At 46.9% G+C, this 24,601-nt stretch overlaps 1 protein-coding gene across 2 annotated transcripts in view; it reads right to left on the bottom strand.

Moving 5' to 3' along the window:
• nbeal2 (neurobeachin-like 2) overlaps positions 1-24,601 on the bottom strand; it is a 333,597-nt gene that overhangs the window by 154,665 nt on the left and 154,331 nt on the right. The window contains exons 7-13 of one of the 2 annotated variants that reach the window (XM_038808910.1): positions 21,529-21,575; positions 18,697-18,734; position 17,974; positions 17,206-17,291; positions 5,790-6,096; positions 4,166-4,272; positions 2,549-2,635 (exon numbers count right to left, since the gene is read on the bottom strand). In XM_038808910.1, the coding sequence (XP_038664838.1) occupies positions 2,549-2,635; positions 4,166-4,272; positions 5,790-6,096; positions 17,206-17,291; position 17,974; positions 18,697-18,734; positions 21,529-21,575 (673 nt within the window). Of the gene's footprint in view, positions 1-2,548; positions 2,636-3,635; positions 3,704-4,165; positions 4,273-5,789; positions 6,097-17,205; positions 17,292-17,973; positions 17,975-18,696; positions 18,735-21,528; positions 21,576-24,601 lie in introns of those variants that run through there. The other variant, XM_038808909.1, reaches the window with a different exon arrangement.

Genomic DNA, 24,601 nt, shown 5'->3' with positions numbered 1-24,601 from the left:
ACTTTGAGTCTATTCTACCATTCAATTTGATTTTTTAAAATTAATCTATCTGATGTGGGCATTGCTGGCTGAGCCAGAATTTATTACCCATTCCTAATTGCCCTTAAGAAGGTGGTGGTGAGTTGCCTTCTTGAACTGCAACAGTCCCTGAGGCATAGGTACATCATCAATGCTGTTAGGGAGGGAGTTCCAGGATTTTGACCCAGCGACAGTGAAGGAACGGTGATATATTTCCAAATCAGGATGGAGAGTGACTTGGAGAGGAACCTCCAGTTGGTGGGGTTCCCAGTATCTGCTGCCCATGTCCTTCTAGATGGTGCGATCATGTGTTTGAAAGGTGCTACCCAAGGAGCTTTCTTGAGTTCCTGCAATGCATCTTGTATCTGGTACACACTGCTCCCACTGTTCGTCAGTGGTGCAAAGAGTGAATGGTTTTGGAAAGGGTGACAATCAAGTGGGCTGCTTTGTCCTGGATGGTGTCGAGCTTCTCGAGTGTTGTTGGTGCTGCATTCATCCAGGCAAGTGGAGAGTATTCTATCACACTCGCAATAGGTTTCCTAGCCTCTGACCTGCTCTTGTAGCCACAGTATTTTTGTGCATGGTCCAGTTCAGTTTCTGGTCAATGGGCACACCCAAGATGTTGATAGTGGGGGATTAAGCAATAGTAATGCTATTGAATGTCAAGGGATGATGGTTAGATACTCTCTTGTTGGACATGGTAATTGCCTGGCACTTGCATGGCACGATTGTTACTTGCCACTTGTCAGCCCAAGCCTCGATATTGCCTAGGTCATGCTGCAAGTGGACATGGACTAATTCAGTAATGAGAAGTCAATTGCAACAGACCAGTACCTCACTGTACCTACCTTTGCTTCCTACTCCTTAATACCCTCACTGAATTAAAAATCTTGATCTCCCTAACAGCACTGTGGGTGTACCTTAGTCTGCCTGAATGCCTAGCTCAAATCTTACGCTTGTATCCCCTTGAATTCTGGATTCCCCCATCAGAGGAAATGATTTCTTTGTATCTACCCAATAGAATCCCTTTATCATTTTAAACAGTTCAGTTAGGTTACTCGTCAAACTTTTATGCTGTAGGATATACAAACCAATGAACCTGAACTTGTAATTTAACCCTTTCAGTTCTGGTACGATTTTGGTGATGCTCCCTTTCCAAGACCAACATATCCTTCCTGTGGTGTGGCTTCCAGATGTGAATACAGTACTCCAGATGGGGTCTAATACCGTTGTTCTATGCAGCAGAAGCATCTACTTTACACTTTTGAAATCTAGCCCCCTTGAAATTCCATTAATTTTTTGATCACCTTCTGTATTGGTTTGCTTGCTGTTGGCGATGTGCAGCTTGCCACTCAAATACCTTTGTCATTCCATAATTCTTAGATTCCCACCATTAACAAAATATTCCAATTTGTTTTTCTAGGTTCAAAGTGGATGACCTTTCACACTGAACACCATTTTCTAGTTTTGCTCACTCACTTAATCTATGTCCTGGCACATCTCTGCACCTGTCTGGACAGACCTGCCCGCTGGTTAAGGACTTCAAAGAATTCAACTAAATTGGCCAAACATGACCTACCCTTCACAAATCAATGCTGACTCTTTTCAATGAGCTCAAGCAGACTGAGTGTAACAGTGTGATGCTGTATCACAGTACAGCATCACAAGCGTTTTATATATTTCAAGTTAACCTATGAAGTCTGTATATCAAGTATTTGCACCTGCTTGTTGTGGGGTGATGTCATTATCTTCACAATCATGCATTTCAATAAAGCGAGTCAGACAATGCAGATGATTAGCAGACTTATGAAACACAGGACCAGAGTCAGGATCAGCACCTCCAGCAACCAGGTGGTGTCAGCATGCTGCAACTCTCCTCACAAATTTAACAGATGCAGGATTTGCTTTCAGATTTGTTCTGTTTTTATTTTAACAAAAAGCTTCTTCTTTTCCAGTAATCAGGTTATGGAAGGTGTCTTTCCTTCTTTTAGGGAGGGGTGAAGAGCAAAGGAGAATAGGAAAACACAGATGAGATTATAAAGGGGGATCGGGAGAAAGAGGAAGGGGGGAGGGAGGCAGCAAAAGGAACGGCGAAGGAAAACGAAAGAGGGCAGAAAAACCATGAGAAAAGGCAAGGCGGAACAGAGGACACAAAAAGAGGAACGGAGACAAATGAACTAAAAAGAGAAAATGGATGGAAGTTAGAGCGACAGTGAACAGAAATAAAAAGAGAAATAAAAGAAAGCATGAGTGCAAGAAACCAAAATAGTAAAGGGACAAAAAGATGATAGAAATAAAACAAAATGTTTGGGAGAGCAGGAGAAAATTCAGGGAGCATAAAAGAGTAAGGACAAGTAACACAAAAAAGGGAAAGAATGCAATAGACACCAAGACAAAACTAAAAGAAAAAGAGAGTGAGCGAGACAGGCAAATGGGACGGGAGGAGGGTAAATTTCAAAGTTGCTGATGACACCATGCTGACACCAGGCCTGGCCATTTTCTCCCAGAGTATCGGCATCTTCAGTAATACCTTGCTGAGATTGATTTCAGTCAGTAACTGAGTGGCAAGATCACTCCCACCCTTGCTGTCATCCTTAGACCTACTGCTTACATAGAGCTGTTAAAGAGAGGGTGAAGGGTGGGTGGGTGAATGGGGTGGGGAGGGGTTGGAAAAGCAACAAAAAAAAAGGAAAAAAACATGACATCAGAAACCAGACAAAGCTCGCAAAACACACAACAATGCAAAGATCAATCATCTTCAATGGTAACTCTCAGGTTAATAAGAGCTGGAAAATGTGGAGGGATGAGGAGTTGTTGTTTTGAGCACTGATCCATTTTACCCAGAAAAATGTTGAGCCTGAACTCTTGCAGGAGTTCCTTTAATATCCGGCTATAACGTGAGTGGGAGATAGATGTAAGTTTCCAGAGAAAAGTAACAGGAGATCTCGTCTTGTGGGAATTTGGCGTGACCTGTGAAGTTGAGTCTGTATTCAAGTTTGAAAAGTTATTTTCTAAGACAGCGGAAGTAGAGAATTCAGACCAGAGGAAGTTGATCAGAAGATGGTCAACCATCATGGCACTGTGCTATTGGCCGAGCAGACTGTGGGTCCAACTGGCACTGTTATTTTTCAGGTTGGATCAGTTCATAGATTTGGTTCAAAGTTGAAAGCTTGCTCCATCTCATTTCTGTTTTCACAGGAGCCGCTTCAGGATATTCTGGGGTTTCATATGCAGCTAACAGAACTGAAGATTATAACACTATTTTTTGTAGATATCTTATCTTCTACCACAATGATCCTCAGCCTCGACCTACATTCTTCAAAGCTGTACAAAAGAACATCTTTGTAGACTGATTAGGGTCGTACAAGCTCACCCCTTCTCATGCTTACTCATACACATTTGCAAATTCTAATTCACTCACTCATGCACTCCATGCACACTCTTGTAAGCAGTCAGTCTCAATCACATATTCACTTGCACCTACTTATAACCACACATTGACAAATTTCATTCATTCACATATACTCAGACCCATCTATATACTCACACACATACAGGCTTACTTCTTTTGAAAAATCACATGAGTAAACAGTAGGTTATCCCTTCTACCAAATTACCTCTCAGATGGTAACAATGAAAATCTAAATCCCATGAGTTTGGGTGTGGAGAGGACAGTGGGTTTGAACTCAGTGGCTCTGCTCACTGCCCAGTTGAATAGCCAACATATTTAGTACCAAGGCTGATACGCAAAGAATAGCCACTTTGATTGGGTAATAATGCTGGCCAGTTCCTAACCGAAGAACCAGAAGGATTGGAATCATAGAATGTTACAGCACAAAAGGCCATTGTTCAGTCCATTGTGTCAATGCCAGCTTTCTGAGAGAGATATCCAATTAGTCCCACTCCCCTGCTCTTTCCTGATGGCCCTCCCAGGAAAAGAGAGAAAATTGGGGAAACAAATGGGAAGAGATGTTCACCTCAAGCTTCAACCCATGAATTTGAATTTCAGATTTTGAGTGTTTCTGGTATTCCTTTTCATCTATACAACCTTCAGTTGCCCAAATTCACTTTTAAGCATCCAGGAGAATGAAGTGTAGGAAGGCAACAGCAAGCAATACGATGGGACTGTATGGTAAGCTGTCCATACCTTGCTGTTCTGGATGAGTCGAATGATGTGCTCAAAGCAGTTGTTATTAAGAAAAACTGCCTGAAGCACAGCTCGATCCTTACAGTTCAACATTTCTGAGATAGCACCTGTAACACAAAAATGCACTCTGGCATCACAGCATCAGATAAGAGGGGCAACATGAACAATTAGCAGTGGTTCAGTTGGTACAACTCTTCCTCAGAATTACAACATAGGAATTGCTGGATGAAGAAAATAGCAAGGTCCATTTAGTTTGCCTTACAACATCCCCGTAGCCGCATGAAACAATTATAATGGAGTTTATGGCTGTTCATAGTAATCAATTTCTATCAGCTAGTCTATAACAGATCCAAATATGACACAAGGAAAATCCAAGTGATGGAATGATTTAGGAACATAAATCAAAAGTCACCTCCGAAGCTTGCTCCACTTTCCATGCCACGTCTCAAATTACTCATTTATTATATTGCAAATTATTATTTCCTGAGAGATATCTATCTAATTTTCATTTGGGTTATCTTCTTCTTCAACAGTCTCCCTACGCAGCCTGTTCTATACATAAATTGACCACTCGGATCTGTTCTTGGAAGGGCGCTAGAGGAGAAATTTGGGCTGGTGAGAGGGAATGATTTCAGGTACTTGCGGGTGCGGAACTTTCTACGCAGACAGATCCCATACTTCCCACGCCTGCCACTTAGGGGGATCCAGGACAGGGTAATGTCTAGTGGATGGGTGGGGAGGGGAGGGTCTCAGATATATACAAAGAACTTATGGGGGCAGAGGAGTCGCAGACCGAGGAACTGAAGCTTAAATGGGAAGAGGAGCTCGGAGGTGAGATAGAAGAGGGATTATGGGTGGAGGCATTGAGCAGGGTAAACGCGACCGCAACATGCGCTAGGCTCAGCCTGATTCAATTCAAGGTTGTCCACCAGGCCCACATGACAGTGGCCTGGATGAGTATATTCTTCGGACTGGAGGACAGGTGCGCCAGATATTCGGGAGGACCAGCGAACCATGTCCACATGTTCTGGGCATGTCCAAAACTCAGGGAGTACTGGCAGGGATTCGCGGACGTTATGTCCTGGGTACTGAAAACAAGGGTGGTGATGAGTCCAGAGGTGGCAATTTTTGGGGTTTCGGAGGACCCGGGAGTCCAGGAGAAGAGAGAGACTGACCTTCTGGCTTTTGCTTCCCTGGTCGCCCGGCGTCGAATTCTGCTGGCATGGAGGGACTCAAAGCCCCCGAAGTCGGAGGCCTGGCTATCGGATATGGCGAGCTTTCTCAGTCTGGAGAAAATTAAGTTCGCTCTGAGAGGCTCACTGTCAGGGTTCGCCCGGAGGTGGTAACCATTTATTATCGACTGCTTTGTAGAAAATTAATCGTCGGGGGGTGGGTGGGGGGGTTAGCGCAACGTAGATTGGAGCTGGTTTTTGCACAATGTTGATTGTTCTTTGCACACCGTTTTGTATTGTTGTTGTTTACAATGCCAAAATGCCTCAATAAAATTGTTTATCAAAAAAATAAATTGACCACTCGCTCACTGAAATAATGCTGCTGAAAATTTGTTTAGAATTTACTCCCTATCTAGTGCAGGTCATGGAGGTACAAAGATAACTTCACTTACTGAGCATTTCGATGCGTAGGGTGATGAAACCATCCTCTAGTCGGGTTTTTGTCCCCTCTTCCAGGACTGCCACTGGCCTGTCAGCATTCAACAACTTAAAGTAGCTGTCCAATATTGTCTTGATCGTCACTCTCCTCTGGTCAAGGCTGCTGGCATGGAGAATGTGGATCATTCCAATCAGGCACTTCAAAGCAACTTGCAACAGCTTGGTGTTCTTTGGCTCCTGTGTTCCTGTGTCACATGAGGTCCTGAGAACCAGCATAAGCACCTCAATGGAGTTTGGGGTGATGGCAAGTAGTGCATTTTGCTGCATGGAGAAGAACAGAGAGAGACTCAAATCTGGCCCTCCAGGGCTTAAGGGTCATGTGCCAAACGGACCTAAATCAACAGTACACAAAACTTGCAATTTAGATCAAAGGCAGGGTGCTCCGTTCTGCCAGGTTACCAGCTCGGGAGACAAAACCATTTCTTGTGTGATTGAATGTTTGCTGAGAATAAAATGTGTTTGAATGAAATATCTGACTCTGTATTTGGGCTGATACAGTGGGAGGGTTTTCATTTAATCTAGCAGTAATTACATTCCTATGAGAGAAAGGAATAAAGAGATACAGGAGTAGGTTGTGAAGAGAATGTAGAATGGGATAAGGCTCACATGGAGTATAAACACTGCTCGAGTCTGGAAATGTAACCAACCTGATTGATACATCTGACTTTCTGCAGTAATGTGACGAAACCATAAGGCTGCCATAAAATAGACATCTTAAGATTAGTTCAGTAAAGACTCTCACTAAGACAAGCTACTGATGAAGACTGAAGTCCTATACAAGAAACATGGGCCGCCATTCAACCGATTTAAAATGAAGTGTTGCTGTCAGTGGGAACACTGGTGTGTTTCAACTTGACGCTGGCAGCGCTGCTGAGATGGGATTCAACGACACTTTGAAACTTTTTTGGAGAGGGGCGGATTTTGCACTGGCCTTGAGAGGGGAGGGGCCTACATTCAACGACAGGTGCGGCTCCTCAGAGATCAGGATGCCGTTTTTAAAGGGCGACCCTATCTCAGAACAATACAGCAGCGCCTGCAATTACTGGCAAGGGCCCCTCAAGAGAGCGGCACCCCGTAATGGGCTCGCCAAATGCCCCAGCGCTTCAGGGCCCCCCCTTCAGATTCCCCCTCCAATCTCCCCAACAGGCCCCCCAGGGCCTCCCTTCAGGCCCCACACTTTGGCAGTGTCAACCTGGCACCATGGACTCAAAGGGGCCGAGGGGGTGAGTACCCCTTCTACACTTACATCCAGGGATTCAAGGGGGTTCCTTCAGGGGTGGCGAGGGTTGGGGGGGGGGGGGGGGGGGGCTCAGGCTCAAATCAGGTTTTTTGCCCGGGATGGAGGTTGTATGGAAGGTGTTCCCTCTGTAGCTTTGAAAATCATTAAACTGGATTTCATCATTTCAATTTATAGTTCAAGGTCTTCCCTCTCATGTGTTGGAACACTTTAATGTCTCTCCCGGCATTCAAGTTCAAAGATCTGTTGGGTGGAAGTGGAAGTCTTCCCTCTGATATTCTCCTTTAATTTTTTCACGCCACTGGGCATGCTGAGAAGTCTAAAAGATTTGAATTGCATTGTTTACACTCAATTTCACCTTTTACAAGCCTCTTGATTGACATGTCCAGGCGATTTCAAAGGACAAATTTGTTTTATTTGTTTTTATAGCTCTTTACAGTCCATTGGGCAGCACGGTAGCATTGTGGATAGCACAATCGCTTGACAGCTCCAGGGTCCCAGGTTTGATTCCGGCTTGGGTCACTGTCTGTGTGGAGTCTGCACATCCTCCTCATGTGTGCTCTGGTTTCCTCCCACAGTCCAAAGATGTGCAGGGTAGGTGGATTGGCCATGATAAATTGCCCTTAGTGTCCAAAATTGCCCTTAGTGTTGGGTGGGGTTACTGAGTTATGGGGATAGGGTGGAGGTGTTGACCTTGGGTAGGGTGCTCTTTCCAAGAGCCGGTGCAGACTCAATGGGCTGAATGGCCTCCTTCTGCACTGTAAATTCTATGTAAATTAACTCTGAAAGTATTCCTCTTTTAAATAGGTTGTTTCTACCTGCAGTTTTATTTTTTCTAGAGTGCTTCCTAAAAAGACCAGGTGCAGGGGACAGAGCATCTGCTCTTTCTAGGAAGCTCTTCCAAACAAAGAAACAGCATCTTTTTAAAAAAATCTGTGGTTAGAAACAACCCATTTAAAAGAGGAATACTTTCAGAGTTAATTTACATAGAATTTACATAGAATTTACAGTGCAGAAGGAGGCCATTCAGTCCATTGAGTCTGCTGTTCAAAAGAGGAAGCACTTCTGAGGTAATGCACTGTGAAGAGCTATAAAAACAAACAAAGTGAATCCCTTCTTTGAAATATCCTAAACCTGCTAATAAAGAGGCTTGTAAAAGTAATGAAACGTGAAATTGAATGTAAACAATGCCGTTCAAAGCTTTTAGGCTTCTTAGTATTCCCAGAGGCTTGAAAAAGATAAAGGGAAACAAAATCACTTCAAAAGGTTTCCAACACGCCAAAGGGAAGGCCTTGACCTTCAACTGATAGATCATTGAACTTGATGTACTGGGAGAGACATCAAAAGGTTTCAAAGCTACAGAGGGAAGACCTGCCACATGACCCCATCCCGGGAAAGACCCCTGCATGAGCCTCGCCAGCCCAAGACCTCTGTGCTCCCCACCTCCTCTGAAGGAAACCCCTCGGCACCCTGGAGATAAATGTAGATAGGGTACTCACCGCCTTGACCCCCCCCCCCCCCAACCTTGGGAGTCCAGTGCACCTGGTCCACGCTTATCAGGACCAGGAGAGATTGGTGCCCGTGGGGCTTCAAGCTGGGGGGGGCGGGGGGAGGAGCATTCTATGAGGCTGCTGATTCAGGCTTCCAGCCCACGAATGGCATTCAAATCTATGGCAATCAGTTATAATTAGGCTCTCATCTGCTCTGACCAAGAATCTGATTGGACCAGGCACAACGGGCTGGGAGATTTGCAAATGGGCTTAACACCCGGCGGGAACTCCATTTTGCCATTCACTCCAGATTCAAGGGGCCATCGGGAATCCCGCCTGGGACCAGCAACCCTGAAGAATCAAGGCATGGTGTCAGGAAGTAAAGAAAAAAATAGATTTTTGAGCCCTGGAAATGATGCAGAGAAGACAACGAGGCCCCAGTTGCAAAGAAAAGTTCAAATCTTCAAAAATGCTGCTGAAGAAACCTAAAACAAGGAGTAATGACTTCCCCACAACAAAGAAATCAATATGGAAGTAAACCCGATGGACATGCGAAAAGAAGGAAAATTCCTTCATAGAATCACTGCAGTGCAGAAGGAGGGCAGTCAGCCCATCAAGTCTACACCGACCCTCCGAAGGAGCAGCTCACCTGCCCTACCTCCATAATCCCACCTAACCTTTGGACACCAATGGGCAATTTAGCATGGTCAATCAACCTAACCTGCATCTCTTTGGCATGTGGGAGGAAACCAGTGCATCCTGGGGAAACCCATGCAGAGAAGGGGAGAAACTTCAAACTCCACACAGGTAGTCACCCAAAGTCGGAATCGAACCCAGGTCCATGGCACTATGAGGCAGCAATGCTAACCACTGTGCCACCATGCCACTGGGGCTCCTTCTCCCTCGGGTAACTAAATCACCATTGGTCCATCCTCCCTCATCTGTGCCATAAATCCTAGCAGCTCCTTTACCACCCCGACATTGTGAACGATTTGGGACTTAACCTGTCCAGCCTAGGGTCCATCACACAATTAAAATCCCCCACCCCCACAGTCAAACTCAGAGATGGCCGGCAGCACTTTCTTAATGAAGTCCATATCATCCAAATTTGGGGTATATACACTCACTAAGACCACCGGAGTGTCCGCCAGCACCCCATTCGCTATCACATATCTCCCCAATGAGTCCACCAAAATATTAGCCATCGAAAGGTCAACCTCCCATTGATCAGCACTGTGGTCCCCCTCATCCTCACTTCAAAGTTTGAGTGGAACATTTACCCCACCCACTCTTTCTGCAGTCTTATTTGATCTCAAACTTTCAGATGTGTCTCCTGTAAGAAAACCACATCCGTCTTCAAACTTTTTAGATGGGCAAACACCCTAGACCTTTTAACCGGCCCATTTAATCCCGTCAAGTTCTAAGTAATCAACCACTGCCACGATCAGCCAAATCCCAACCTTCAAGGAAGTCCGCCAGGCTCCAGGCCCACCCAAGCTGGCTGCCTTCACCCCCCCCCCTCAGATCAGACATATACAAAGAGACTGTCATCATCAGCAATCTGCCTCTCCCCCTTCCCATCACTGCACCTCCCCCACCCCACGGCACCCAACAAACAACCCCCCCCCCCGCCCACTCAATACAAAGAAAATCCAACCAACCGTGGCTCGTTGCCTTAACGAACAAACTGAATAAAAAGCTCCCCCCCCTGCCTCCCACAGGTAACCAGCCTCAGCTCTCTCCCCCACTTCGCTCCCGTTAACTAATATAATCGCTAGCAGGGTGACCCCTAGCTGGGGTAAAATCAAAGTTATAACACAAATCAGCAAACAGCTCCCAGACCCAAACACCACCTTTAATAGAAATCATTTCAGGAAAGGAAAAAAACACATAAACCCACATCCAATTCCTTCCCCCTAAATATATCAATCAATATATTAAAAAAGAAAACAAATGAATCACAAATCCAGAGAAAAGGCAAAACAATTTTTAAAAAAAACAATCAGGTGTAATCAACAACATCATTCAATTCTCCACAATCCATGTTTCTTTCTTTTTTTTTAAAAAAGTGTTTTTATTGGTATTTTCCAGTTTTTACAGAGTAACAGCTCAAGTGTGTCTGATATTTACAATTAAAGTCGTTTCTTATTAACACAGCTTTTTACATGTGGTTTCCCCCTTCTACCCCCCTGTGTTCCACTCTGTGGCCCCCTTGGCTTCCCTTCCCCTCCTCTGCCTCATTCTCTTGTGCGTGTCTTCCCTTGTCTTCCTCCCTCCCTTCTCCCCCACTTTCTTTCACTAGTCGCTGTCGGCATAGAGCAGGTCTTGGAACAGGCTGATGAGTGGCCCCCGCACTTTATGGAAGCCTCTTCCGACCCTCGGGTGGTGTACTTGATCTTCTCCAGGTGGAGTAATTCCGAGAGGTCTGCCAGTCAGTCTGTAGCTGTGGATGGTGCTGCTGATCGCCAGCCGTGCAGGATTCTCCGGCGTGCAACGAGTGAAGTAAAAGCTAGGGCATCCGCCCTCCTCCCCATATGTAGTTCTGGCTGGTCCGAGACCCCGAGACTGCCACTCTCGGGCATGGCTCCATCTTCACCCCCACAACATTGGGCATCATGTCAAAGAAGGCTGCCCGGAACCGGACAGGTCTGGGGCAGGCCCAGAACATGTGGGCATGGTTGGCCTCCCTGTCACCGTTCACATTTGTCCTTCACGTCCGGGAAGATCCTGCTCATTTGGGTTCTGGTTAGGTGAGCTCTGTGCACCACTTTAAGCTGCATGAGGCTTAGTCTGGCGCAGGAGGAGATGGAGTTGGCCCTGCTTAGTGCTTTGCTCCAGAGGCCAACCCACTTCCGTCCCCAATTGATCCTCCCAATTCTGTCTAGCTTCGTCCAGTGGTAGTTTTGCTCTGTCCAGTAACCGTCCATATGTTCCGCATTTTCCCCCCTCCTTGCTGTCCGTGTTTATTATTTCCTCCAGTAGTAACTTGGGGCCCTGGGGTATCTTGCCGACTCCTTGCGGAGAAAGTGTTTAATCTGGAGATGTGCGAGTTCCTATCCTTTCGGCAGGTCCAGGCCCTCTGTCAGTTCGTCCAAAGTCTTGAGTTTGTCTCCTATGTAAAAGTCTCTGGCCGCTGGCGTCCCCCATGTTGTCTCCATTTTATAAATGTGGTGTCAAGCATGGCTGGTGGGAATCTGTGGTTGCCCAAATGGGGGCCATGGGGGACATCCCGGTTAATCCGAAATGCTGCCTCATTTGGTTCCATGTTTTCAGAGTGGCCGCCACCACTGGGCAGGATGTGTACTTTGTTGGGGTGGGTGGGAGTGTTGCTGTGGCGAGGGCTCGGAGGGTCGTTCCCTTGCAGGAGGTCTCCTCCAGCCTTACCCATTCCATGTTTGGCTCTCGTATCCATCCCCTCACCCTCTCGGCTGTGGCTTGTCACTTTGTCCACTTTGTGGAAATAGGCCTTGGGGATGAAGACCGGTATGGATCTAAACAGGAAAAGAAACCTTGACGTTTATCTTGATCATCTGCACCCTCCCCGCCAGGGAAAGCGGGAGCGCATCCCATCTCTGCCAGGCTGGTCAGATTCCACTTGAGAAACCGTGTCCAGTCATGGGCTATCTGAATCCCCAGGTGGCGGAATTTATTTTGGGCTCGTTTGAATGGTAGTCCCTCCAACTCTGTCTCTCCCCCCCCTCTTAGGGTTCACACAGAATGCCTCGCTCTTGCCCAGGTTGAGCTTGTAGCCCAAAGAGGCTCCAAACTCTTCCAGGAGCTGCATGATTGCTTTCAGGCCGTTCTGTGGGTCCGAGACATAGAGGAGCAGGTTATCCGCATGGAGCGATACTCTATGTTCTCTGCCCCCTCTTTGGAGGTCCTTCCAGCTTTTCGCATCTCGCAGGGCAATTGCCAGGGATTCAATTGCCATGGTGAACAGGAGAGGGGACAGCGGGCATCCCTGCCTTGTGCCCCTGTGTAGCAGGAAATTTTCAGAGCTACGTTGGCCCAAACGCTTGCCTTAGGAGATGTTGTACAGGAGTTTCACCCACGAGGCGAACCCCGATCCCAGCACAAACTGCTCCAGTACCTCTATGAGGTACTTCTACTCGACTCTGTCAAAGGCCTTTTCTGCGTCCAGGGAGGACGATCACCTCTGGTGTTCTCTCCCTGGAAGGGATCATTCAGCAGCCGCCTGATTTTTGTAGTTTGCTGCCTACCCATGACAAAGCCCATCTGGTCTTCTGCGACCATCTCTGGTACACAGTTCTCCAATCTCTTTGCCAGGACCTTCGCGAGTATCTTTGCATCTACATTGAGTAGCAAAATGGGTCTGTATGATCCACATTCCATTGCGTTCTTGTCTTTTTTGGGTATCGGGCGATATCATGGCCTGTGAGGGGGCAGCGTGCCCCTCGCTATCGAGTCTGTGAACATGTTCAGTAGGTGTGCGTCCAGGGCTGGTACGAATTTCTTATAGAAGTCCGCCGGGAAATGAAAATTGCTTATTGTCACAAGTAGGCTTCAAATGAAGTTACTGTGAAAAGCCCCTAGTCGCCACATTCCAGCGTTTGTTCGGGGAGGCTGGTACGGGAATTGAACCGTGCTGCTGGCCTGCCGTGGTCTGCTTTCAAAGCCAGCAATTTAGCCCTGTGCTAAACCTGCCCCTTCTGTCTTCCCGTTTTGTCTTCCCGTGCTAGCTATTTATGCTAGTGTGGTGGCTCCCCTCCCTGGGCTAGTCTAGCCCCTACCTTATGCCTGCTGACTGTCTGTTCTCCCTGTCTAACCTCTCACCTCCCTTCCCCTGTCCTCGCTTCCTTCTGAGACCCAGTCTTCCTCTTACTATCAGACTGAGGTAGCACAATCCCGTGCAAACATGCCGACAGTCCAATGAGTCTTTGATTTTCCTTCTCACAGTCTTTCTCTGCACAACTCTCATTGCTGCCTTGCCTGTCTCTTATCTAGGCCATTGTTTTTTGCCTTCCTCTGAGATAAAGTAATGTTCTTTCCTCTGGAATGTGACCCAGAGCCTGACAGCTTGTCTCTTCATCTTGAACTCCTGTTTAAAGAATTCCACCAGCCTCTCAGTTGTACACTGAGATGGTAACGGCAACACAGGGGCCGCTGCCATTTTCTCCCCTCCTGCGACACAAGGGCCTTACAAGTCAAATGAGGACCCCTTTTCCGATTTGTTCCTCGTGTTAAAAGCTCCAGACATTTAAAGCTTTCAACTTACACCACTTTTCTCTCCCACTAAACAGGCAAAAGGGACCAAAAACCGAATCCCCAAACAGGAGCCGCCATATGTGCAACCGTTCACCTTATAGACGCCACTGCTTGTCCTTGCCTGGATTGTCTGGCCCTGTCAGATGTCAGCCATTGTGGGAGATTCAATGGTCCAGCCAAAGGTCCATTGACTTTCAGCAGGACCTGACGCGGGAGGCGGACTGGGCAATCCCGTCCAACATGTATTTTGCATGTGCAGTAACTGACTAACAGAAGCACGAGAAGAGTGGGCATTGTGGGTAACTTGGGTAACTTCCAGTCGCACGGAGTAATGCTTACAAATATGTCTTTTGTTCACCAGAAATAGGAGGGTGCTTGTACCTTTTGTTTGTTATGTTTGATATGAAATGAGTATGTTTGGGTTTTGAAATGTAACCAGCCCAATTGACACACCTGTGTCAGGTGACTATGCCATGAGGCTGCCTCTGGAGGAAGCCATCTTACGACCACTACAATGAAGAGACAAGACACCAATGAAGACTGTTGTTGTTACACATGAAAACAACATCGCCCTGGACCAGTTGGACCAAATGGGCTGGAGCTTCTATGAAATAGATTAGCTAGGAGTCGTTTGCTAGATTAGTGGAGGAAAATATGATTTAATTTTGAAAATCCATTTCATTTGTGGAATTTGGCTTTACAGGTTGATAATAGTCAGAGATAATCTTACAGACGTATCTAAAATAGTTAAGGGGAAGGAAAATAGTAACGGAGATATGAAGAATTCAGAAAGCAATTTTAAGATACAGATCACTAAAGGTGATCAACATATAGATTTACAGAAAGAATACTTGAGGCAGAAACCCTAAATCATTAACAAAACATTTTGATATTCCAGCGGAATGTGCAAGATCTCCCTCAACAGAGGCGTGAAGATGGCCCAAATGACGTTGCTCATCATAATTATCTTGTGATGCATTTTTATAAGTTTCAATGGTACAACAATTTTACTGTAAGATGTTGGTAGCAACATAGAAATAGGTTGTTTGTCCCAAGCAGTTCATGTTAGTTTTTATCCTCTGCTCGTGCAGCAATCAGGGCTTAAAGGGTTATGGGCAGCAGGGTAGCATGGTGGTTAGCATAAATGCTTCACAGCTCCAGGGTCCCAGGTTCGATTCCCGCCTGGGTCACTGTCTGTGTGGAGTCTGCACGTCCTCCCCCTGTGTGCGTGGGTTTCCTCCGGGTGCTCCGGTTTCCTCCCACAGTCCAAAGATGTGCGGGTTAGGTGGATTGGCCATGCTAAATTGCCCGTAGTGTCCTAATAAAAGTAAGGTTAAGGGGGGGCTTGTTGGGTTACGGGTATAGGGTGGATATGTAGGTTTGAGTAGGGTGATCATGGCTCGGCACAACATTGAGGGCCGAAGGGCCTGTTCTGTGCTGTACTGTTCTATGTTCTATGTTCTATTATGAGAATAGGTTGGATACACTTAGTTTGTATTCCCTTGAGGAGTGATTATTCAAGGTCTTTAAAATGACAGTCATGATAGGGTGACAACTGTCTATTTCCACAGGTAGAGGAATCAAAAACAAGATGACATCATCTTAAAATTAGATCAAGGCCAATTAGGTGTGAAATTAGGAAGCAATTTGTTCCCAACAAGTGCTGAGAATCTACAAATCTCTCCCCAAGAAGGCAACGGATGTTGGGACAATTGAAATTTCTGAGCCTGTGACTTTTAGATATTTATTAAAGGAGATGGACCAAAGGTAAATAAATGGAATTGAGTACAGCTCAATGGCAGACAGGTTCATAGCTGAATAACCTATACCTGTCCCTGTGCTGCTTCTGCTAATTCCATTTACTCAAGTTATTCCCATACTTCTTTGTACCTGTCTAATCTATTTAAAGTGTTGACGTGGGTGCAATTCCAACGACCTTGTTACACCCAGTGCAGAATTGGGTGCAATAGGTGACTCGCGCATAAGACCCAAACACTGGGCGCCAGGACGTGATCTGGTTCTCTCTCTCTTGGCAATCTCCAACCTGAATATTTATATGAGCTGCAGGACTCACTGGCCATGCCTGCGAGACTTCTTCGCCAGGGCGTTGTTTAGTAGTGATCAACCCTAATATGGACTGGGGTAACGGCATCTGGGTAGTCTCCCAGGCTTTTGGAGACCCCTGGGCGTCAGGGACAAGGCAGGGTGGCACTTTGGCACTCCCATGGCACCCAGGCACTTCCAGCATGGTATGCTGGCAACACCCCATGGGCATCCAGGCAGTGCCAGTGTCAGAGGCACAGAAAGGATGCCAAGCTGACAGTGCCATGGAACCCTTGTGCCAGGTTTGGCACTTCCAGGGGTAGGGCGAAGTAGAGGGGGGTGAGTGGGTTCCCTGGGTAACTCTCCAAAGTTTGGGGGGGGGGGGGTCAGAATTAGCAGAGGTTTGGGAGGGGAGGGAAGATGAGGCCTGAAAAGGACAGGGGCAGGGTGGGGGGAGGAGATCGGGGCTGCCCCGATTTGCGAGGAGCATTTCTTGCTGGGAAGCTTTGTTGGATGTTTCTCGGCACTACAGCCATCGAGGACCACCCTGCTAGACGCACGATTCAGCAGACTTTAACTTCAGTCCACTGAATCGCGCCTAAGGTTTTTCACATATGTCAAATATACCCCTTTACTGTCAGGGCTCATTATCCTCACTGAAGCACAATGATGGTTACCTCCTCGCATCAACCTCATCGTTTTCTTAGCTTGGATCTAAACTTTGGCGTTGCAATGTGGGTTTGCATATGCAGCTCATGCATAAATTCAAGGCCAACATGGACTGGGCTGAACATTGTCATTTCTGTGCAGTTTAATGAACAGTAAGATGTCTTCCAACACCAGATTAAAGTCCAGCAGGTTTATTTTGAATCACTGGCTTTTGGAGCACTGCTCCTTCCTCAGGTAGGAGCAGTGCTCCAAAAGCTAGTAATTCGAAACAAACCTGTTCGACTTTAATCAGATGTTGTAAGACGTCTTACTGCGCTCACCCCAGTCCAATGCCGGCATCTTCACAAGACAGTTTAATGAAGTAATGGGTAGGGGAAAGGGCCTGCAGGATGGTGAGCTTGGAGGTTTGAACACTTGTAGCTGCACTACTGAAATAGAGAGAGCAGGGAGGGGAAGGTTACAACAGAGAACCATTGGCCAACATTCCTTCCTCAATCAACATCGGCAATACCTTGTTGCATATAAAATGATTACAAAACAATCGATCGTCTGTGATCAATATTCTGGAAATCTAATTATGGTGTCTAAAATTCTCTCTTTCTTGGAGAGAGGAAACCATGCATTAGATAAACAGCATAAAAGAAAAGGCTTTTCAAGGTTGCTATATATTCTAGCTATGGGATCAGTACTCAAGCTTTGCTTTACCTTACTCCCACTGATAATGGCTCCATAGAGATATATCAGTCGCAGGTGGATTGTCTTTGGCAAGCTCTGGCTGTTCTTGAAACTTTCTGTGAGAATTGTGAACGAAAACAATAAACATGGGTTAGAGTAATTCCAGGTGGGTAAATTGAACTTGTATGACACAGTCTTCACGGACTCGAGCTCTTTTAACATACACCCATGAGAGAAATCATCTGCAAAACAACTGTCACTATTGTGAACAAGTCTTGGCTGCATGTGTATTGGAAACTGGATAGATACAGTGCGTCACACACAATGTTTCATATACAGCGTAACTAACAGTGTGCTGCACACAGTGGGGATCATTTTGACATGGATTGCTCGTGTAAAATGGCCATCTATTATATATCTTTGCTACTTCCACTTTCATTGAGGTCATTGTAAATTAGAATCAGGAGGGTTGGCTCATTTAATATCACAAGATTAATCCCATCACCAAATCAAAATTACTCCTTCCTCCCTCACATCACACACTGAAAAGTGCATAGAAGGAATACTTTTAAATTCCATCACCAGGCAAAAAAATAATGTTAGTGAATCAGTAGTCTGTTTTGCACCTTTACTGATTTGCCTTTCTGTTGAAGTTTCAGTTCTGTGTTAACCTGCCTGTAATACATCCCAGGTCTTGTTATCCTGTTTGCTGGACATTCCAGGCCTGTTACAGAACCTTTGCATGCAAAAGGAGGCCATTCAGCCTGTCAAGTCTGCACCGACCCTCTGAAAGAGCACCCTACCTAGGCCCACTCCCCCGCAAACCCATCTAACCTTTTGGACAGTAAGGAACAATTTAGCATGGCCAATCCACCTAACCTGAAACAAAAGAGAAAATGCTGGAAAATCTCAGCAGGTTTGGCAACATCTGTAGGGAGAGAAAAGAGCTAACGTTTCGAGTCCAGATTGGATTGGATTTGTTTATTGTCACGTGTACCGAGGTACAGTGAAAAGTATTTTTCTGCGAGCAGCTCAACAGATCAGTAAGTACATGGGAAGAAAAGGGAATAAAAGAAAATACATGACAGGGAAACACAAGGTATACAATGTAACTACATAAGCACTGGCATCGGATGAAGTATACAGGGTGTAGTGTTAATGAGGTCAGTCCATAAGAGGGTTATTTCGGAGTCTGGTGACAGTGGGGAAGAAGCTGTTTTTGAGTCTGTTCGTGCGTATTCTCAGACTTCTGTATCTCCTGCCCAATGGAAGAAGTTGGAAGAGTGAGTAAGCCAGTGGGAGGGGTCTTTGATTATGCTGCCGGCTTTCCCCAGGCAATGGGAGGTGTAGATGGAGTCAATGGATGGGAGGCAGGTTCGTGTCATGGACTGGGCGGTGTTCACGACTCTCTGAAGTTTCTTGCGGTCCTGGGCCAAGCAGTTGCCATACCAGGCTGTGATGCAGCCAAATAGGATGCTTTCTATGGTGCATCTGTAAAAGTTGGTAAGGGTTAATGTGGACATGCCGAATTTCCTTAATTTCCTGAGGAAGTATAGGCGCTGTTGTGCTTTCTTGGTGGTAGTGTCGACGTGGGTGGACCAGGACAGATTTTTGGAGATGTGCACCTCTAGGAATTTGAAACTGCCAACCATCTCCACCTCGGCCCTGTTGATGCTGACAGGGGTGTGTACAGTACTTTGCTTCCTGAAGTCAATGACCAGCTCTTTAGTTTTGCTGGCATTAAGGGAGAGATTGTTGTCGCTGCACCACTCCACTAGGTTCTCTGTATCCCTCTTGTATTCTGACTCATCATTATTCGAGATCTGGCCCACTATAGAACATAGAACATAGAACAGTACAGCACAGAACAGGCCCTTCAGCCCTCAATGTTGTGCCGAGCCATGATCACTCTACTCAAACCCACGTATCCACCCTATACCCGTAACCCAACAACCCCCCCTTAACCTTACTTTTATTAGGACACTACGGGCAATTTAGCATGGCCAATCCACCTAACCCGCACATCTTTGGACTGTGGGAGGAAACCGGAGCACCCGGAGGAAACCCACGCACACAGGGGGAGGACGTGCAGACTCCACACAGACAGTGACCCAGCCGGGAATCGAACCTGGGACCCTGGAGCTGTGAAGCATTTATGCTAACCACCATGCTACCCTGCTGCAATATGGTCATATTGAACTTTTGTCAAAGCTAAAAGACACTGGGCGGAATTCTCCGCTCCCGGGAAAAATCGGGAAGGCCGTCGTGAACTCAGCCGAGTTTCACAACGGCCTCGGAGGCCGCTCCTCTCACCGTATTCACCCCCACCCGGGGGGCTAGGAGCGGCGCTCCGTTATTCTCGGCCGCCGAGAATTACGCGACGACGGCACCTATGTGACGTCAGCCTCGCATGCGCATGTTGGCCGGCTCCAACCCGCGCATGCGCAGCTGACGTCACGACGGCTGACAGCTCAAACCCGCGCATGCACGGTGGCCGTTTTCCCCTCCGCTGCCCCTCAAGACGTGGTGGCTTGATATTGCGGGGCGGCGGAGGGGAAAGAGTGCGTCGCTTTTAGACGCCGGCCCGACGATCGGTGGGCACCGATCGCGGGCCAGTCCCCTCCCGAGCACGGCCGTGGTGCTCACTCCCCTCTCCGCCCCCCACAAGCTTCAAACGGGCCTTAGGCGCCCATGTTCACGACCAGGTGTGGTTGCCGCCGTCATGAACCGGTCGCTAATGGCACGCTGCTTGGCCCATCCGGGATGGAGAATCGCCGGTCGCCGTGAAAAACGGCGAGCGCGATTCGTCCGAGCGGGGGGTGGGAGAATCGCGGGGGGCGCCAGGGGGGCATGAAATCAGTCGCCCGGCCCTCCCGCGATTCTCCCACCCGACGCGGGGAGCGGAGAATCGCGCCCATAGAAAGTGGGAAATGATCTTTCATGTTCTCACCCCACAGTATAAATATTTCCCACTTTCTATGTCTTTTTAAGCTTTGAGTCATCTGGACTCAAAACATCAGCTCTTTTCTCTCCCCAGAGAGCCTGCCAGACCGTCTGAGATTTTCCAGCATTTTCTCTTTGGTATCACATTCCAGCATCTGCAGTAATTTGCTTTTATCCACCTAACCTACACATTTTGGATCCGTGGGAGGAAACCAGAGCACCTGGAGGAAACACATGCAGCCATAGGGAGTAAGTGCAAAATCCACACAGGCAGTACCCAAGGTTGTAATCGAACCCGGGTCCCTGGCGCTGTGAGACAGCAGTGTTAACCACTGTGCCAGCATGCTGCTCCGTATCCTGTACTAAAGATACTCCCAGCCTTCACTTACACTAGGTGCTTAATGTACTCTAAGCTACCTCTTATTCTGCCCATTTCTAATTGCTCTTGAGAACGTGGTGTTGAACCACTTGTGTCGACCGCTGCAGTCCATCCTGTGTAGGTACACCATGTTTTACTGGACAGCAGTGATCTCTGTGTTTCTATGCGCTTCAGAGGCTTGAGCCAATCTCCAGCAGGTACCCCAAAGCAAAGTACCAACAGCGGTGTTTTGGCAAGATTGCTAAAATCCTGTGGGCAGAAAAGGTGATCCAATTGTGGCAACCTCTAGAATCATAGAATTTACAGTGCAGAAGGAGGCCATTCAGCCTATCGGGTCTACACCAATCCTTGGAAAAAGCACCCTACCTAAGCCCACACCTCCACCCTATCCCCATAACCCCACCTAACCTTTTTAGACACTAAGGGCAATTTAGCATGGCCAATACATCTAACCTGCACATCTTTAGACTGTGAGAGGAATCCAGAGCACCCGGAGGAAACCCACGGGGAAAATGTGCAGACTCCGCACAGACAGCGACCCGAGCCGGGAATCGAACCTGGGACCCTGGAGTTGTGAAGCAACAATGCTGACCACTGTGCTACCAAGCCAACATGTCCAACATTGAGGTGCTATTCCCTCCAAACCAGCTCTGCTAGGCAGAACACGTCATTCGTATACCTGACACCAGACATCCGAAGCAGCTGCTCTACCTGGAACCTATGGCAGGAGACTCCCAGGAGGACAATGGAACACTTTAGGGATGTCCTCAATGTATCCATGAAGAGTTCAAACATCCCCACAAACGCAAAGGAGTCTCAGGCCTGTGACTGACAAAAATGGAGAAGATTCATTTAGGAAGACACCTAATACATTGTGCAACTTCTTTGGGGATATACAGAGGTGAAGTCGAAGTATCAAAAAGAGACAACCAACTTCAATCAGGTCTCCTGTCAGTCTTCTCTGCTCTAAGGAAAGCAATCCCAGCCTAATCAGCCTCCCTTCATCGACAAAATTCTCCAGCCCACGCAACATCCAGTGAATCTTCTCTGCAACCTTTCCAGTGCAATCACATCCTTCCTGTAGTGCAGTGATTATCAAACTCGGGGGCGTGACCCGCGGGTGGGTCGCAGGCGGTCATCGGGAGGGTCACGGAGCCGTCCTTCGCAGCGCTCACAATCGTGCAAATCCGCGCGCAACAGCTGGCTTTTAATAACGCCGGCTGCAAGCGAGCTTCAAAATGGTCAGGAACAGGTAAAAAAATTGCAGCCGCATTGCGCATGCGCACCGTGATCGGGCACACATGCGCAGTGCGGCCGCATTTTTTTTTTTACATGTTCCCGGCCATTTTGAAGGCCGCTTGCAGCCGGCGTTATTAATAGCCGGCTGCTGCGGAGACACACAAGATTTAAAAAAATATTCTACCTAATCTTCTTGCCTAAAGGGAGGCAGAGAGCTGGTCACGCCCCCTGAACGTCGACATCACGTGCTTTGGGCGCGATTGTGATTCCTCCATTTTGTTAACAGCAAACAAGCAACAGGACAGTAAAATTTAAAATGGATCATTTTGTTCTAAGGAAGAGAGGGCCAGAGACACAAACAGGCCAGAATCCCACAACTAAGCCTGCTGGAGAGAGCCACTCAGGAGAATCCACAGCAGGTCAGAGCAGTGCTGGCGTGAGCTGTTCAGGAGTGTCCACACCAGGACAAAGCAGTGCTGGTGCGAGCTCCAGGGCCTCTGGTGAACAGCCCATTAAGAAGAAACTGAAATCAGGCACATAGCAGTATAAAGACGATTTTTTAAGGTATGGATTTATTAATTGTGTCAATGCAAATCGGGATGCAAGGCCCACATGCGATATATGCAGGGAAGTGCTGGCAAATGAAAGTTTAAAACCCTCAAAACTTCAAAGGCATTTGAAGACTAAGCATGACCAGTTCGAGGACAAACCTCTTGACTTTTTTTCAAAGGATGCAACGAGAACTTAAATCGTCAGCTTAAGTCCTCAGCAGAAATGTTACATTGAACGACAAAGTACAATTAGCCTTTTACATGGTAGCTTACCGTGTAGCTAAAGAGAAAATGCCCCACACTGTAGCAGAGAGATTAATTCTCCCTGCAGCATTAGATATAGTTTGTACGGTCATAGATGAGAGGTTAGTTGAAAAAGTGAAATGCATCCAATTTAGTGATAGCACAGTGGCTCGCCGAATTTCAGATATTGCTGAGAATTTAGAAGCCCAGCATATTTCTCATTTAAAATCAGCACAGGCGTTCTCAATACAACTGGATGAAGGTACAGGCATTTCAGATTGTGCAACCTTGCTAGTACATTAGGTATGTTTGGTACAATGAATTTGTTGAAGGTTTGCTGTGCTACCTGACTTCAGCAACCCACACAACTGGCGCAGATATTTTTGAAGTTTTGAATAGTTTTGTGGTTGGAAAGTGAGGGCTCGAATGGGTTCGTTGCAGAGGAATCACAAGTGATGGAGCAGCCAACATGACTGGGAAAAACAGCGGAGTTATAGTAAGGATTAAGGAGGCAGCTGGTCAGGACGTTGTTTGGGATCATTGTTTCATTCACCGTGAGGCACTGGCATCGAAAGGAATTCCATCCAATCCTGAAGTGGTGTTGAAAGGAATAATGAAAGTTGTGAATTTCATTGAACGCAACCCACTCAATACCAGACTTTTTGACACTCTGTGTTCCGATATGGGGGCTGAGCACACATATTTATTGTTCCACACAGAAGTACGTTGGCTGTCAAAGGGTCAGGTGCTACTCAGAGTTTACGAACTGAATTACGAAATCCACGCTTTCCCCCTCGAGAAATTGTCCCCTCTGGCTGATTCGTTTGCTGATGAAACTTGGTTTGCTGTCAGCATTCTGGAGTCGCATCTCTGAGGAGTATCCGGAGCTGAGTAAAACAAGCATTTTGTTGCTCTTGTCCTTTACAATGACCTACATGTGCGAGGTTGGATTTTCCGTCCTCACAAAGATGAAGACACCACAAAGGAACTGGTCGAATCCTTCACCCGATAGGCACATAGCCCTCTCTTCCTGTGAACCTGATTGGAGTGAGATTGTTACGACCAAGCAGGCTCACCTCTCGCATTAACGGCAAGAGAAAATGGTGGGTCGTGAAGGTCGGCGTGGGTTGCAAAGGTCAGCTGGGTTGGGTCCCGAAGGTTGGCCGGTTGGTAAAAATGGGTCCCCGGAAAAAAAGTTTGAAGAACACTGCTATAGTGTGGCAAACAGAATTGCACACAGTACTCTAGCTGTGGCCTAATGAGTATTTTATACAGCTCCATCATAATCTCCCTGCGCTTATATTCAAAGCCTCGGCTAATAAAGGCAAGTATCCCATTGGCCTTTTTAACCATCTTATGGCCATGCTAAATTGCCCTCAGTGTCCAAAAAAGGTTAGGAGGGGTTATTGGGTCAGGGTGGGAGTGAGGGCTTAAGTGGGTCGGTGTAGACTCGACGGGCCGAATGGCCTCATTCTGCACTGTATATTCTACGTTTTCTACATGTCCTTCTGCCTTCAAGGCCTATGGACATTAACCCCAAGTTCCCCCAGGTCTGCTGTACTTCCGAGCATCCTACCATTCATTGTGTTTCCCATGGCTTGTTAATCCTCCCAAAATGTGTAACGTCACACTTTTCAGGGTTAACTTCCATTTGCCACTGTTCTGCCCATCTGACTAGCCTGTCTATATCACACTGTAATCCACGACTTTCCTCCTCACTATTTCCCAACCGCCAATTTTTGTGTGACCTGTAAACTTACTGTTCATACATTCCACACAATAAGTAGTCTTACAATACCAGGTTAAAGTCCAACAGGTTTGTTTCGAATCACTAGATTTCTCAGATGAATGATTCATCTGAGGAAGGAGCTGTGCTCCGAAAGTTAGTTATTCGAAACAAACCTGTTGGACTTTAACTTGGTGTTGTAAGACTTCTTACTGTGCCCACCCCAGTCCAATGCCGGCATCTCCACGTCATGGATACCTTCCAAAGAGAGAGAGGAGTACTCTATCACAGTCCTGACCTGTGCCTCATCGACAGGTTTTGGGGAATCAGGAAGTGAGTTCACTG

The sequence above is a fragment of the Scyliorhinus canicula genome, chromosome 10 (assembly GCF_902713615.1).
Source record: "Scyliorhinus canicula chromosome 10, sScyCan1.1, whole genome shotgun sequence".
Taxonomy (NCBI): Eukaryota; Metazoa; Chordata; class Chondrichthyes; order Carcharhiniformes; family Scyliorhinidae; genus Scyliorhinus; species Scyliorhinus canicula.
This window is presented reverse-complemented; position numbering and strand designations above follow the sequence as displayed.